The sequence below is a fragment of the Carya illinoinensis genome, chromosome 10 (genome assembly GCF_018687715.1).
Source record: "Carya illinoinensis cultivar Pawnee chromosome 10, C.illinoinensisPawnee_v1, whole genome shotgun sequence".
Classification (NCBI taxonomy): Eukaryota; Viridiplantae; Streptophyta; class Magnoliopsida; order Fagales; family Juglandaceae; genus Carya; species Carya illinoinensis.
In genome coordinates, this window is record NC_056761.1 from 15,664,530 (window position 1) to 15,682,353 (window position 17,824).

The 17,824-nt window shown below is 37.4% G+C and overlaps 2 protein-coding genes across 2 annotated transcripts; both read left to right on the top strand.

The window, feature by feature from the left end:
- The first annotated feature begins 334 nt into the window (after positions 1-334).
- On the top strand, positions 335-913 carry LOC122278474. Its single transcript, XM_043088660.1, has one exon. It carries the CDS (start codon positions 335-337, stop codon positions 911-913), a length of 579 nt encoding a protein of 192 aa, XP_042944594.1.
- A 5,509-nt stretch (positions 914-6,422) lies between these two features.
- On the top strand, positions 6,423-11,046 carry LOC122280015 (ER lumen protein-retaining receptor A-like). The gene is made up of 6 exons (XM_043090957.1): positions 6,423-6,665; positions 7,415-7,680; positions 8,889-9,004; positions 10,259-10,332; positions 10,413-10,476; positions 10,564-11,046. Exons 1-6 carry the CDS (start codon positions 6,575-6,577, stop codon positions 10,598-10,600), a joined length of 648 nt encoding a protein of 215 aa, XP_042946891.1. The 5' UTR covers positions 6,423-6,574; the 3' UTR covers positions 10,601-11,046.
- The last annotated feature ends 6,778 nt before the right edge of the window (positions 11,047-17,824 follow it).

The following is a 17,824-nucleotide window of genomic DNA, read 5'->3' on the forward strand; positions in this document are numbered from 1 at the left end:
AAGGGTTACTTTGTAAGTGCGGCAGTAGGTAGAAGTAGAGGACTCATTCTTTCGTGGAAGTAGAAAGATCTACTAGAGCTAGTAAATTTCTCAAAACGCCACATTAATGTAATGGTGAATGATGCCCAATGCAATTTTAAGTGGCTTTTGACTTGTTTCTATGGGCACCCAAATTCGAACTTAAGAAAACAGGCCTGGAGCTTGCTTTCCTCTTTCAAGCCTAGGAGGGATGGAGAGTGATAGGTGATTTTAATGAGGTTCTTTTTAATAATGAGAAGGAGGAGGGGGGGGGGGGGGGGGGCGGGGGGAACCCAGAAATGAAAATCTCATGAGCATGTTCAGAAACCTTCTGGAGAAGGGAAACCTGCTTGATCTAGGGTGGAAAAGAAACAAGTTCACATGTTGTAACCATCATGAAGATGAGTCTTTCACTAAGGAAAGACTTGATACAGCTATAGCCAACACAAGATGGAGATTAAACTACTCGGAGGCTTCAGTGGAAACACTTCCAGCTATCTGTTCTGATCACAGCCCAATACTACTATCCTGTAGTTTTGAGAGGTGCTCAGCATACAGATACCACACTTCTTTTAAATATGAGGCCAATTGGAACAAGGAAGAAGGATGTAGCGAGATAGTTTCTGAAGCATGGCAAGGGGCAAAGAGACATTGGCTGATAGGTGGAGACAAAAACACAAACTTTTATCATGCCTGTGTTAATCACAAAAGGAAAAAGAATACCATCACTAGAATACTAGATATGGAAGGAACAGTAATGAGTGAAAAGGAAGACATAGCAGCAGGTTTCAAGAGTCACTACACAGCAATCTACAAGTCGACACAACCTAATTCAGTATGTATTGAGCAGAGCCTTCAGGGTTTGGAACCAAGGCTTATAGTTGAAATGAAGTAGTGGCTGGACAAGGATTGTACAGAAAGGAAAGTGGAGGTGGCTCTCAAGCAAATGTCCACTTTCAAGCCTCCAGGCCCTCATGGCTTTAGTGCAGGCTTTTTTCAAAAACATTGGGGAATAGTTGGGCCTGAGGTCTCACAAGCAGTACTGGATTTCTTTAAATTAGGAGTTTTACCAAGGGATTTAAACCACACACAGCTAGCTTTAATTCTTAAGGTTAACTCCCCTATTTTCAGTACATGATTTCAGACCCATCTCCCTTTGCAATGTAGTTTATAAGCTTATCTCAAAGGTCTTGGCAAACAAAATGAAATGTATGTTGGATAAGGTGATCTCTTGGAACCAAAGTGCCTTTATCCCCAAGAGATTGATAACGGACAACATAATGGTGGCTTATGAGGTTCTTCATACAATGCAAACAAAATAGAAAGGAAAAGAAGGTTCTGTGGCAATCAAGCTAGATATGTCTAAAGCCTACGACAAGGTTGAGTGAGACTTTCTAGAGGCTGTGTTATTAAGACTGGGTTTTAGACAGAGATGGATAGATTTATTGATGAAATATTTTAAGTCAGTCTCATATTCTGTTATCATTAATGGAATCCCAGGGGAGGCCATTATCCCTTTAAGAGGACTGAGACAAGGTGAGCCCTTGTCACCTTACTTGTTCTTAATATGTGTTGAAGGACTTAGTGCTTTACTACATCAAGCTTAAATGAGAGGGCTGATTAAGGGAGTGGCAGTAACAAGGGATGGATTAAGAATCAACCATCTCCTATTCGTGGATGACTGTGTTATTTTTTGTAGGGTAAAGCTAGTGGAGCGGTATGTAATTCATGATATCTTGGTACAATATGAGCAAGCTTCTAGTCAAACTTTAAACAAAGAACAAACCAGTGTCTATTTTAGCTCTAATAGAAGTGGGGAAGCAAGGGATTTCATTTTACAACAAGTAAATGGCTTGAGGTGCAATGACTATAACAAATATCTCGGCCTCCCTACAGTGGTTGGAAGATCAAAGTATAATTCATTTAGAAGTCTGAAGGAAAAGATATGGAAGAGAATTAACAGCTAGAAAACAAAATTTCTTTCTTCTACTGGAAAGGAAGTCTTGATAAAAAAAAAGTGTCTTACAGGCTATTCCAGCATATGCCATGAGTGTCTTTAAGTTACCAATTCCACTTTTAAAAGAGATTAAAGCCTTATTGGCCAGATTTTGGTGGAGCAATAAAAGGGAAGGGAGAGGAATTCACTGGAAAACTTGGAAGTTTTTGGGTTCAGTCAAAAATCAAGGGGGTTAGGCTTCAGGGATCTCAGTTGTTTCAATAAAGCACTTCTTGCAAAACAATTGTGGAGATTTATGATGGAACCAAACCTTTTGGTTTCTTGGGTTTTCAAACAAAAGTATTTTCAACATAGTGACCTCTTGGAGGCCAGATTAAGGAAGCAATGGTATGGAGGGTGGGGAATGGGAAAAGCATCAAAATGTGGAAGGACAAGTGGCTACCTCATCTGTGACTTATCAGATCCAGACTCCCATGAACACCTTTGATATAGAAACCAGGGTGGAAGCATTGATTGATAAGGTAACCATATTATGGAAAAAAGAGGTGGTGGCTGCAGTTTTCAGAGAAGATGAAGCAAAGTTGATCCAATCTATCCCATTGAGCAGCAAAGGGTCATGTGACAGAAGGATATGGGAAGCTTCAGCAAGAGGGATTTTCTCTGTCAAGAGTGCCAACTTCCTGGAAACCTTATTACAAAAAAGAAGCACAGGTGACACATCCTCAAGTGGGTCTGCTAATGGCCTATGGAAAAAGATCTGGTGCCTTAATGTACCAGGTAAGGTCAAAATGCTGTTATGGAAATGCTTCAACATAATTCTTCCCACTAGAGACAATCTCTTCAGAAAGAACATAGTGGAAGGTAATACTCCAGTTTGTCTTAGAGAACCTAAAACCGTTGTGCATGTAGTCTAGGACTGTCTTGCAGCAGCAGATGTAAGGGGTGGGATTCTGCTTTTCAAAAAATGGAAAAGGAATTTCCATGATTTCCAACTAATATGGGAAGAAATGGTGGTGAAACTGAATTAGGAAGAGTTAGAACTGGCATCTGTATTCCACCACCTATGGACAAGGAGAAATGGTCTGATTTTTCAGGATGTGTTTAAGTCTCCCAATACAGTTACCACAATGGAACAAGTAGACCTTGCAATGTACAATGAGATTTTGACAAAAAATTCAGAGAGAACAGCTGGAAGACAAACAAATGAATCTAGCCAGCCTTGGAAACCACCTATGTGGCCTAATTATAAAGTGAACTTTGATGCAGCTTTTGATCAAGCTAGTGGAAGAATGGGGATAGGGGTGGTTATAAGGGATTCAGAAGGGGAAGTACTGGGGTGTTTGACAACACCTAAGGAGCACGTCTCTTCGGTTTTCCAAGCAGAAAGCTATGATCTTCACAGAGCTATGGAGTTATGAATTGAGTTAGGATTGCCACAAGTTTGTTTTGAAAGGGATGCAAAAGCTGTTATAGATGCAGTAAACTCAAAGGAAGAAGACAGCTCATAGTCTGGACAGAAGATTAAGGATCTACAACAACTTATGGCAGCCTGCCCTGCGTCAAAACTAGTCTTTGTACATAGATCTGCTAATGTAAGTGCTCATACAACAGCAAAGCTAGCAATTAGAGTTTCTAGTGAAAATGTTTGGCTGGAAGATGGCCCTGTTGAAGTCAAAAGATCCATCATGGATGACTTAGCTTGTAATGTACCAAATCAATCTTAGTAATGAAATTGCTTTCCTTCAAAAAAAAAAAAAAAAAAAGGCATTATCGCACAGATCAAATACACCACTGTACTTACAGCTTAAAGAAAAAATACAAACACCGATCGATCACAATATATAGAATACTAATTAGAGGAATATCGAACATACTGTCAACTTATTTTACTATGATTTTTTATTTTTTTATTTTTTATTTTATTTTATTCTTATTAAACTAATTGAGTTGTTCTATTTATCATTCATACACCACTTATTTGTTAGAGGAAAATTTAATAAAAAAATTAAAATAGATATAATGTGCGGTGCGTGAGTATGATAGGTAGACATTTTCAATATATAAATCATTTACCAACTAGTTGACTTTTGTCTTGACAAGACAAGTAATCGATCTAGCAACTGGTCATTAAAGACCTCAAGGAGATGCAATATTTCTTGGGTGTTAAAGTGTTCACCATCCCAGTCCCAGCCTAACTAGCCAGCCCATTGACAAAATGACACCTTTCATACCCAACATAAACCTTAAATTATCTTTCCTTTTTTTTTCCTTCCCCCATTCTCTCTCTCCTCTCCATATCATCTTCCCCTTCCCTCTCCCATGTCCAACATCTCACTCTCTTTCTCTTATCTCCCGCCCTATGTTTTTAGTTCGTTACCATCTCCATCTACCATCCTTAGGTTTTCCAACCAAGTCCATCAGTAATCTTCTTTGATCTCCCCCCTCTCTCGGTCACAAAGCTCATACCTTTATGGGGTTCAAGATCTCCAACCTTAATTGTGCTCGGTTTCCCTCTGGCCATCCTTGTCAATGCCTCATTGTGCCAACCATACGTAAACAATGATGAGCTCCCTCTCTATGTCTCTTTATCTATCTCACTCTTTCAACTCTGAAGCCAAACACATTTTAGGGTCAAAAGATCCCAAACCGTGCCTTGTGATACCCCATATTTTCTTGTATTTTAATTAAATATTTATTTTATTTATTATTATTATGGGTTTTCTTGTTTCAAATTTAAGATGATTTTCGTGTTATTATTTTATAATTTCTAAGTGTGAAATTTATTTCAATGTGTTTTTCCTATTATTATTTATTGTTTATTATTTAAATTTCTATTTATTTTAAATTATTTTATTGTTTGATTTTACTATTTTATTTTACTTAGTTACTGTGTTTTTTTTTAAATTTAAATTATTATTTTAAATCATTTTCACTGGATCAGTTTTAAGATCCCAAGATGTACAGACTGGATCTAATTTCTTTCCCTTTTTCTTTTTCCCTTTTTCTTCCATTTTCCTCTTTTTCTTTTTCCTCTTCCATTTTTCTCCACAGCCCACACGACCACTCCTTCTTCCTCTCTACCCGTGCGTCTCTCTCACCTCCAGCATGCCACCTTATGCCGCCACTAGCCGTCACCATCTAGTCCACCACCTGCCGACAACCTCCCCACCCCAACCTCCATCTCTCTCTCTCTTTGGTTGTGTGTAACCCATTCTGGTTCTACACTTTTTGCGTTGTTGTGCAGCGCCATCACCCCCACGGTACCTTCCCCTCTTGCCAACCATCACCCTCAACCAAGCTCAACCCTTAACTCACTACTGTTCTCTCCCACGAACACACCAAAGGCCATCGGTTTTCTCTCCTTTTCGCTGCCATCCACTTGCATCTGGCCACTACACCACCACAAATGGCTTCCTCATCCACCAGTGACCTCCCCTAGCCAATATCATGCCCCACCATGACCCCTAGCCACCACACTTTCTTTCACTCTCCCATAGCCTCTCTCTCTCTCTCTCTCTCTCTCTCTCTCTCTCTCTCTCTCTCTCTTTTGTCGATCTTCACCATGCACCACCACCCACGGTCTCCAGCCACCACCATCCACTCCACCGACCTCCATAAGCCCTCCATGGCCAACCCAAGTCTCCCTCAACTCCCTTTCAAATTTTCCACAGACATCACTTGAAAACATTGATCTGCCGCTGCTCAGCCACTTTTGGCGTCACCTTTGATCTTTCGGAGTTGCCTTTCATCGTTGTAAATAATTTTTCAAATAATTTTTTTGAGATTTAAATATATTTCTACACCAACATGTTTTCTGCAGTCTGATTGGTTGTGATGGGACTTGAGTCCAAGAAGTGTTGAGAAATTTAGTGTAGTTGTTGTTGGATATGGGTTTTGGGCCAGATTGGAGGATAGGTTTATTTTTGAAGTTGGTTTGTGGATTTGTGCACTTGAATTTGTGATTTGTGTATTTTATCTGATGGGTGATGTGCCATAATATCATATATACTGTTTGTATGCATTTTCATGTGTCATGTTTGAAAACTGAATTTTTGTGTTAAGAAAGAATTTTGGGTGCATGTGTAATGAACAGATCGAAAGGAATGAAATAAAATACTATAATATACTATATTATATATTATATAATATTATATAATATAGTACATTAAAACTGATAAAATCAGACCGAACCGGACAGAAAATCTGTAAAATCGGAATACCGGTTTAGAAGAGTAACCGGTGCATAATCGGTTTTAAAAAATATAAAACCGGTACATACTGGTTCAATCCTAAATTTTGTTAAAGACCAGACCAAATCAGACCGATCACACCCCTACTTCCCGGTTAATTAACTGAGATATCAATCAATAAAAAATTTAAAATGTAAAATTTAAAATAACTGCAATGTGTAACATTCCTCCGTCGCCAAGGAGTTTCCGCTTACCACGTCATCTCCTCCCCTCGCTCGCACATCTTTTACAAAATCATTAAACGAAAATCCCAGCATTCAATTCCTCGGATTCCTTTTTCAACACCAGCGCTTCCTGTCGCTCGCCAGAAATCTAAGGCACGAATCTTCGCCGCTTGGCCTCTGAAGCCATGAACATTTTCAGGTTCGCCGGCGATATGATGCACTTGACCAGCATCCTGGTCCTGCTTCTCAAAATCTACGCAACCAAATCTTGCTCAGGTAAGTTAAATCTCCCCCTTACCTCTTACTTGTATTCATTTCTCTCTTCCCCGTTTGGTTCCCGAGAAAACATCAGGATGTTAAATAAACTAAATGGACACAATTTATCTATTTTTTCTTTTATTTGATAATTAACTTATTTTCATTTCGAGTACTGAATCCATCTTCATTAAGCAACCCTTAAATTTTCTCAGTCCCTGTTGGTTGATATATTCTGTGATTTGGCATCTTATTGAACTATTTATCTTAATCTATTCACCCTTTCAGTGAACGAGTTCCCTCCCCTCCCCCCGTTTTGTTGCTTTAATAATTAGCGAAGGAAAGAAAATGAAAATTGAAGTACTACAGTTTTGTAATTTAACTGTTTCCTCTAAAGAAGTAGTGAGATTTCTTCCGATAGCTAGTTGATGAGTTTTAATGTTCCCTCCCCTCCCCCCGTTTTGTTGCTTTAATAATTAGCGAAGGAAAGAAAATGAAAATTGAAGTACTACATTTTTGTAATTTAATTGTTTCCTCTAAAGAAGTAGTGAGATTTCTTCCGATAGCTAGTTGATGAGTTTCAGTGAAGTGATATTTCATACAGCTGACTTAGGGAAAACTTTTAAGAATCGAGGATTTCTATTTGTTATTGCACCTTTTGTTTTGTCGGGAAAGGAACGGAGAAATAGTCTATATGTGATTACGGTTATGATTGATTGAAGTAACTTGGTGACGCTAGTATTAGTTGATAATTTGGTATATCATATCAGGGATTTCGCTCAAGACTCAGGAACTTTATGCACTGGTGTTTCTGGCACGGTACTTGGACCTTTTCACGGACTTTATCTCTGTCTATAACACCATTATGAAGCTCGTGTTTATAGTGAGCTCTACGGCCATTGTGTGGTGCATGCAGAGGAACCGGGTGGTGAGGCGTTCATATGATAAACAGCTTGACACATTTCGCCACTACTTTCTCCTTGCTGCAAGCTTTGCTTTGGCGCTTCTTGTGAATGAGAAGTTTACGTTTCAAGAGGTGGTTCATTGTCAACTTTAATTAGTCATCCTGAGATATTTTATACTCGGTGGATGATGTCTGTGGTTTTTGAAGAGATAGGATAATGCTCATTCCAAATTCCGGAAATAATTTTCTTCTAGCTTAATGAATATTTTACTTTTACACAGAATGGTCTGATTATAATGGATGGCTATTTGGACCTGTTCTCTTCTAGGCTTTCTCTTGTATTACTTCCCTTGTCAATGAGTAGTGAGCTTTTGTGCTTTTAACAAGTACTTGTAAGAAAATAGAATGGATACCACCCATCCAATTTTTGTTAATATTTACTCTTAACTTCTATTGGTTTCACAAGCCTTTTGATGTTCTCCAGGCAATAGAGAGGAGGAAGTGTATTAATATTAGGTTAACTGTTGAAAGAATTTTGCAGATGAGAGTTTTGAAGTATCAGGTTCATTATAATTTCCCTCAATAAATGAGTGGTATTTGGTGTGGAGGTAATTTATTAAAGTTTTTCTTTGCATTCAAGTACAGTGGATCTCACTTTTGGCTTTGGAGATGCCTTTGCGATGAGAACTCTACTCCATGGAGATGGAGAAAATTCTTTATATGAGAGAGTTGTTTTCCTTTTATTTTCTTAGCATAAAGCTCTAACTTAAGGACCTGTTTCCTTGTGTTTTGTTAAATAACTAGACTTTGCAAATTGAGTCTTGGGAGTTGTTACCAGTTCAATTGTTTTGCTACTGTACGAATGGGTCTGGGTTCATTGGCCATTTCATAGCGAATCCTATGTTTAGTTTTATCTTTAAGACTGCATCCAAGGTGGTGGTCAAGGGCCATCAATATTCAGCTTTGATGCTTTGGTCTATAGGGTTTCTATAGTTTCATACCTAATATTCAGCTTTGTCCTTAATATACTTTTTGAGACTGTAAATTTGCTTGATTGTGCTTCTGATATTTCATATCACAAAATATGTTGAACTGTTAACTTGTACAAAAATCTTGTGGAAAAACCTTGGTACAAATAATTAAAAACTTGTACAAAAATCGGTGATGTATGGAATACAGTCTACAATTGCCAAACATTCACTCAATGTGACTGAAAACCACGATTAGTTGCACTTTTGCCTTTTTTTACAAGTAATAAAAAATATTATGGAAGAGCACCAATTGCAAAAAATGGAAAAAGTAACATGGTCTGTTACTAACATTGTTGTAACTTTTTATAGATCTTCTGGGCATTTTCAATATACTTGGAGGCAGTTGCAATTCTTCCCCAGTTAGTTTTACTACAGCGAAGTGGAAATGTGGACAATTTAACTGGGCAATATGTTTTCTTTCTTGGGTATGTGTATTTATTTACAAGCGTCCTCTCAGGAATTATCCATATTGTATGTTTATAAAGTTTTTCATTCATTTTCTTGCCTATCATTTTGTGTTATTGAATTCATTTCTCATTTAAGATTGAAAAATTCTACTCGTTATCCCCACACACCACACATAATTTTTTATTTTTTAATTATTTTTCTCTTACCAAATGTGTGGCATATGGATGATGAGTAGAAGAATTCAGTTAGTTTAGTAAGAATAAAACCAAAAAAAAATTAAAAAAATTAAAATAAGTGTGGTGTGACGATGAGTAGAAAAACCCATTGGCCTTACGGATTTGCAGCTTAAATGCAACATGATGTGTCTGGTTTGTATTGTGTAAATACTTTTATGTTGTTCCATAGTTTTCTGTAAACATCCTTCTTTACTGAAAGTAGTAAAGAGATAATTGTGAATGGATTTGCATGTAAATGTCTGTGTTTCTTTTCTTTTTTGTTTTTGTTTGCTTGTTTGTGTTTTCATGGGCATTATATTCGTAAATAAGACAATTGGTAAACAAGTTACGGGAACTGTATTCCTCATGAAAAGGATACACCTCGTACATCCATCATAGCAATTCTGTAAACCTTGAAATCATATGTGGGCATCTTGTGCTCCCCATCTAAAACGGTATAATGCAAAATATATAGTTATTTTGGTTGATAAGAATTCTGAACCACTTTAGAGAGATACATCTCTGTGTGCGCGCGCGCAAGCGGTTGTGTAATACACTATACACACGCACACATAAATACATAACCTTAATTTTTTTTTGGTCCTAACCTTTCCTTTAAACTTTTTGATTTTCCTCCATGAATTGGGTTTGTGTACTCATGAATGATAAATCTAATCAGTATGATTTGGTGTCACCTACACCCTTCACTCTCCCAACCCATTTCTACATGGTGTGACAAGGGTAAGCATCTTTTGGATACTCCAGTCCTGTGGAAAACCTTTGGAGCGGAACTCTTGAAACCTAGATACATGCCCTAGTTTGTAAAACTTAGATCAGAATAGCATGCAGCTTTGTGCAAGAGTATGACTTGTTATTACCGTATTTGCTTCCCCTTGAAGCAAATGACCGTGCCTGCCTGTTTATTTTCCTTGTTTTCTATTGCAATTAACAGCCTTTGTGTCCGCATCATGGTTCATATAAGTAAAGATATTGGTTGCGTGCATGTGAATTCAATTCATGGAAGGAGAACTGACAGTCCATATATTCATTTTGCAGGGCATATCGTGCATTTTACATCCTTAACTGGATATATCGCTACTTCACAGAGACACACTTCAGTCGATGGATAGGTAAGCAATGGATAGGTAAGAGTTTGTCTTGGGTTCTGCTGCATGTGAATATACATATAAGATCTTTCTAAATTTTGCAGCCTGCATCTCTGGTCTTGTTCAGACAGCTTTGTATGCAGACTTCTTTTACTATTACTATATTAGGTAATGAAATATGACACATTCTTGATGAGGATCCATTCCAACACTTTCGTATTCAATGGATAACAATTAGAATTGTTTGTTTTGCAGCTGGAAAAACAATACAAAACTTAAGTTGCCAGCTTGAGCCAGGAATGTATTTTTGAAATCTTGAAGCTTATTTTACCAAATCATTCTTAGTTTTCACTCAGCAATCAGCAATGTTGGTAAAAAATGAGCCACAGTATGATACTTGGGCAGGAAGGAGGGATAAAGGTTTCTTATCATAATTAAGATGACAAACCCATGCCGACGGGTGAAAAATTATCTGGTTTTAGGTTGAATACCCATGCAATTGGAAATTTTAGATTGGATTGATCAGCATTCCATGTTTTAGTCTGGTGATATAGTTTTGAAATGTTTTTCCTGTCACTGATTTTGACTTGAAAAGATTTATTGGAATGACACAATATTGGCAGAACTGGCTGATATGCTGTACATGGATGTTTGTCGCACATATGTTTTGACCAATTTACTCCATGTAATTATATGTTTATAGTCGGGTGCAGTTAATAAGTCGCTCTAGTGTTTTTACTTTTTGTGTGTGATGCTTACAATTCCTTCTTGGGGAGATGAAGCGACTTCTAGGCAATCGTTTCCTTATGGTACATGGATTCTTTTTAATTATTATATAAACTTCGGAAATTAAACTTAGAAATGTTTCGGTGCTGATTGGGGAGAAGTTTTTACCCAAATTGTCAAATGGATCATTTGCTGGACAAATTTCTGTTAATTTTTAGTTTTTTTTTTTTTTTAATTCTCCTGGTAAATTAATTAGAAAAAGTTTCGATGTTTGCATTTGGTATTGTCAATTCAAATGAAAAACGAATAAAGTTAGTGAGAAAAGAGAAAATGCAATGCCGAAGATGATCCTATGTTACAGAAAGGCAGGCATGCAACAGTACTTACTTCTGCTTGAGCTAATTTAAAGCCTGCGCTGAGCAGCCAAATTAAGGAGGCTAGATCAACTGTTACGTGGTTAATTTTGATTCTCAGTAGCCTTTCAATTAAAGAGCGTTTGGCTACAAAGTCGACCACGGTTTAGAAAACAAGTTAATTTCACCATAAGATATACTAGACCAAATGCCAATGTTGACATGGCCATGATCGTCACATAAAGACATTGACTTTAAACTTTCAAATTCAGTCAAGTAAATATATATATTTATAAGAAAGGTTAGATTATACAAAAATAAACTTATAAATTGCTGTAATTTTATAAAATTGTTAGATATATTTTATAATAAATATATAAATGCGACTATCTTGGACCCCATTGGCATGTGACTATCTTATAAGAAGCAATAGGATCCAATATATATGCATGCAACTATCTTGGACCCCATTGTCAAGTACGTTAGAAGGAAACCCACAATCAATGGGACCCATTAGCAGGATTCTAGCATTTTTTTTGTTTTGTTTTTGATGGAGCTGGATTCTAGCTTTGAAGTGTGTTTTAAATGTATGATAATCACATTTCAACACCCTTGCAAGAAAACAACCCAAATGGTTGACTGGCCATCCATTGTTGACTGTCCATCATGATAACATTCAATTCTCTCATTTCCAATTTGAAAAAATAATTAAATTTTCTGTGCAAAAGATTACTTACTAATTAAGAGCACTAAATTTTAATGTAAAGTTACAGGTTAAGATAAATACTCATCTCTATTGATGATATACTAAGGCTTCATTTGGACTAAATTTTAATGTAACGTTATAGGTGTATGTATATATTTATCAATATATGAATAAGTTTTACTCGAGTTGAGCTAACGAGTTGATTTAGGCATAAACAATCAAGCCTTAACGAGTCTTAATCAAGTCGAGTCGAGTTTTTTTAGATACATGTCATTTACTAATTGACTGGGTATCTGATTTTACATGCGCGAATCATTAGGTTTATGCCTCCACCAAAACTTGGTCATAATAGATGTTATCTCTTTACATAACTTCTTAGGTAATTTGAAAAAATTCATATACTTAATAATCCATATATGCAGGTAAATTCTAGAGAACCTTTATATGCCAGATAATGTATTATCTTTTGAATATTGCTACTTATAATTAGCATACCATTTAACAGCTATAATTTGCTAGCCTGGTTTATTCTAGTAGGGAAAGTAATACGTGATCCAACGAAAAAACTAAAAATTAACAAAGTGCACCGTACCACCCAATCATGATCTATGCTCGTTGGTATGGTGGGATGAGGCTGTTCGCTACAATAAAATTGAGTTTTTGTGACGATTTTGAATTTGTGACAGATTGTTCACTACTTTTCCAAGAAACTTTTTTCTTACATGGTGTGGTGCTTTTCAAAAACATATCGAGTGAACATAATTAATAAATGAGTCAATTTGGGTGAGGTTGAAAAATCCACAATTAACAATCTTAACTTGTTTAAAACAAAAATATGCTTTTGTAAAATTGACCTTAAAATTTAAAAATCCTTTATTGTTTCCTATTTAATGTAAATGCGTATAATTTATCTAATTTATACCTGTAAAATATGAAATATTATCAGTTGGATGGAATCAAACGTACATTTAGATCAATATAATCCATCTATATTAAGTAAGTTAAAATGAGTTTAATCATATCATGTTTGGGTCAATCCAATATAATTAATTTATAATAACCCATATTATATATATATATATAAATATATAGATATATCTATCTATCAAAATTTTTAATATCAAAACTATTAAATAAAAAGACGACATATAAAAAAGAAAATAGGTATAAATATTAATCTTGAAGTCATTTTCATTTATACCACTCATTTTTTTTTTCTCTGCTAGCCGTGTGCCTCATTTCCCTTAGTCGAAATCTCCACTCAAACCCTAGCCACCTTTACACATCTTCCAACCCTAGATCTAGAGTGGCACCTAGTACCAAAAATACCCATTGTCTTGCACCCTTGCCCACCTAACTGAGATCACCAGGTCCATACACCATCCATACTTCCCATCATTGAACCTAGCCTCAATTCACTCAAACTCCCTTTTGGGCTACACGTGATCAAGACCAAGCAAATGAATCCTATTGGTTAATTGAGGAGCAACAAGGAGGAGATAGAACCATTAGTGTGTGAGGGTTTGACCAAGGTCCCCAACAATGAGCCAATGCACGACGCGGGATGTAGGGAGACTCCCCCATCAAATTAAACCATCGAGGAGTCAAAGAGGCAATATAAATCAAGGAGCCCCCAGACATTGATGATGCTAGTGTGTGGATTTGGAGAACCCAATTGGCGAGGATTTGCGTAGATAGGGGAGACACATGTCGGGCGCATAGCGGGCACAGACCAATGTGCAGTGTGGGACTTGGGGAGGCTTCCTCGACGAATCTAACTGTCAGGGTGTTGAAGAGGCAATGGAAATGTAGGTACCCCCATACATTAATGACGTGGGAGGACATTTGCGGGGTATGTGCCCGAGAAAGGTGCAACAAAGACGGTTTGAATTCCCACCACAAATGTGTGGTCAGAATTCACGGGATACTATGAAGGAGATTACCCCTAGGACTGCGCCAAACCAAACAAGCCCGGCCCATTGGGCTCAAGAGCAAGGGATGGACCGAGCTAGGCTGACCTAGCAAGCGGCAGTCAGGGGTTGAAGGACAAACTGTCTAACACCCAACTGGCCGACAACCCCTGCCTCAGACCCCATTGGCTGAGAAAATATCTACCTGGCTAAGACCACACCTCATTAAATGAGACGCAGAGATGGGCATACCATAACGAGGGAACCATGCCACATTCAATGAAGCCCGAGGGTGCACATGACACAACGTGCCTCCTGGGGTGTTAGTGGTTGCCACGATCATCCCCTACAAAACTGTCGTGCAATAGGGAGTTGGCAAGGAAATGTGAGTCGAGCATGGAGTGACACCCCCACGATCCCTTTGCAGGGGTCACCCCAAGCTAGGTATATAAACCCTCACCCTCAATGAGGGGAAGGCTCTCAGACACTTATACACTCAAACTTTCCATTCTCCTCATATAGAAAATCATACACTGACTTAAACATCAAATGTGTCCTCGACCACCCAGAAGCTCCCATTTCTTCATAGTTGCAAGTAGGCAAGTTGAGCCTCTGTTGAGTTGCTCGGGTTGCAAAACATGAAATCAACATTGGTAGTACTGGTTTAGGGGTGTAACTGGTGAGGTATCAATTCTTCAAATCTCAAAACCAGATTGAACCAGACTGGTTACACCTGTAGACAGTCATTACGTTGTTTTCTTGCAAGGGTGGTTGAGATCTTATTATCATCTATATATATTTAAACCACACTTGAAAGCTAGCTAATATTCCCAGAATATAAGAAGTAGGTACCATTGATGACAACAATAAAGACATAGGTAGACAAAAAACGTGATGTTCTCAGCTTGATTAGGAAAAGACAACAAACTGTTTGAATGCGTTACAGATATTATTTGCTTTTAAATTTTTCATATTTGTGAGTAGTTCTAACCACCCTATTGAACCCAAAATGTGCCCCTAAAAATAAAGGCCCAGCCAAGCCTGCTAAACAACCCCTACGAAGTCCTAGTCGGGCCAATGGCCCAAGGGCTTACCATTTGGCAAGGAGGATGACACCACAAGGGGTAGATGGAGGTCCATGGTGAAGGGAGCACCCTGGCTAACCTATAGACCAAACCTGCCCCCATCAGGGAAGATCCATCAAGATCCTCGAACGGCAGGCCGCATTAAAAAAAATTATACTCATCATCCTTACACTACATATAATTTCTTAATTTTTTTTAAATTTTTTTCTTACCAAATGTGTGCTGTACAGATGATGAGTAGAAAAATTTAATTAGTTTAGAAAAAATAAAATAAAAAAATGTGTGGTATATTGTGTGTAGGGATGATGAGTAGCAAAACTCTGCATTAAATGCAGTTAGACATTCCCTTAGGAAAGTTCTACAAAATGAACATTTCCCTGTCAAGGGCAGTTCATTGAGAACGTTAGCAAGCCATGACGCATTAAATGTATAGGTGCACCTACTAAGGAGAAAGGGACAGAACTGAATGGCTTGTGGAGCCAAAGGGGCTATCGTATTAGATATAGTGGTATGTACCCTCTGGAAAATGTCAACCACTAAATTATTAACTAACAACAAACGAGATCCCCACTAGGGGGAGCAGAGAATACAAAAGGCCAAAAGGCCAAAAGGGAAAAATCTAAATGTAGGTTGATGGCCATCTGTTGTTATTCTCTCTTTTGAACAATCAATTATAGCACCTCCAGTGGGGTCTAACTTAAGCATCAGAGGTACCTCTGGCCTAAGAGATCATGCTAGGTTTCTTAATTATTGGAGTGGTCAAGTGACCAGAATAGGACAGACGCAGTTGTGGGGGTGCCAAATCCATCTTTAATGGCTTGGCAGTCGACGAAATTCAACGTGCCTTTCACATATATACGATGACACACTTTTAAGCAACCCTTGACCACAAGGTCATTACTACGAGCGAGTGAAGGAATGATTGTGACGCCTCCAAATTCCGTTTGGGATCGGACAGACATTTGAAGCGTCGAGACATGCAACACAAGGTTACCTGCCTCCGTTCATGACATATAAGATGCAATGTTACTAACATGCATCTAACAATATGCAATATTCGCAGCAGATAATTTTTTTCTTTAGCAATGCTATGCACCAAATTGAAAATATTCCAAATACTTAAAACATACTTCACACATAAAAACCCATTGAACAACTAAGATCACAACACTAGTCCAAAATGGTTATGATCCAAAAAGTACTAGAGATGTAACTCAATCGTACAAGTAGTAATTTACGTTAATTACTATATTAACATTGATGTCGCACCGTCGCTTAGTCAATTGTGTCTAGTTGATCAGCTCCTGATTCTCCTTCAGGTTCTGTAACAAGATCTACCATTCGGAGGGAATGGTAGTTGGGACTACTAAAGTGAGATTTGATTACAAATCTCAGTAAGTTAATAAAAAAACTTCCACACAAGCTAATGATGCATGGATGACAGTAAAAATATAAATGCATAATCAAATTCATAAGTAATTAAAGCATAACTTGGCGTACAATATAGCATAATTGACATAACTTAAATTGAAACATGAACTGAACTTGACTTGACATGAATTTGATCTGAAACTTGACTTAGCATGAACTTGCTCTGAAACTTGAATTAACATGAACATGATATGAAACTTAACTTATCATGAACTTGTTCTGAAACTTGACTTAACATGAATGTGATATGAAACTTGACTTATCATGAATTTGTTCTGAAACTTGACTTAACATGAAAAATACATACTCCACAGTTGTTGTGGCCCCATGTATTCTACACAAACTTGACTTAACATGAAAAATATATACTCCACAGTTGTTGTGGCTCCATATATTCTACATGTAAATACATACTTCACAGTTGTTGTGACCCCATGTATTCTACACAAACTTGACTTAACATGAAAAATACATACTTCACAGTTGTTTTGGCCCCATGTATTCTACGTGTAAATACATACTCCACAGTTATTGTGCCCCATGTATTCTACAAAAACTTATTCTTTAACTGCTTAAATACATACTCCACAGTTGTTGTGGCCCCATGTATTCTACGTGTCACAATTCCTGTGTCTCACATAGTGTATGCATCACAATTGCTGTGACTCCATACATAAGTAATCAAGATGAAACGTGATTGGAATACGAAAGGACTGAAGCCCTGACGTAACATAACATGACTTGAACATAACTTGAAATATATGACCAACTTGAGATAGAAATATTTCGTAACATGGCATAACATATAATAGACAACATATTTAACATAACATACTTGCAACAGTGAATGTTACATGACTTGACATACATGTAATAGATGGCATATTTAGCATGATGTACTTGTAATGTACAGCAATACATGACAGAATATATTATGTAACAGATAAAAACTAATGACAGAATAAATTCTGTATAACAAACAATTACGTGATGACTTGGCATGGCATGCCATATATTATAACACACATACATACACTGTAGTTTCTTTACTTAGCACACATACACAGTAGACTACTAGTAAGTTAAAAGCTAACTTACCCGATCTCTGCGTTTCTTATAAAACCTCAAGCGCGATCACGAGGAAAAAAGCTTCGAAATGGACGTGCAAAAGAATTCCTAAAAGCTGTCCGAGAGAGAGTGTTTGATATTCTTTTAATGGAAAGTGTAAATGAAGATAATTTCGTGGGGAGGGGTGGCTGGAGATACTTATGGATGAGATATGGAAGAGATGAGGCTGAAATGAGA

What these genes read in the sequence shown, in the direction of transcription:
- LOC122278474 (XM_043088660.1), top strand. Translation starts at nt 335, where the DNA reads ATGTTCAGAAACCTTCTGGAGAAGGGAAACCTGCTTGATCTAGGGTGG.
- LOC122280015 (XM_043090957.1), top strand. Translation starts at nt 6,575, where the DNA reads ATGAACATTTTCAGGTTCGCCGGCGATATGATGCACTTGACCAGCATC. An exon ending in CGCAACCAAATCTTGCTCAG is followed by an intron (nt 6,666 to 7,414) that starts GTAAGTTAAATC and finishes ATATCATATCAG; the next exon opens with GGATTTCGCTCAAGACTCAG. An exon ending in AGAAGTTTACGTTTCAAGAG is followed by an intron (nt 7,681 to 8,888) that starts GTGGTTCATTGT and finishes AACTTTTTATAG; the next exon opens with ATCTTCTGGGCATTTTCAAT.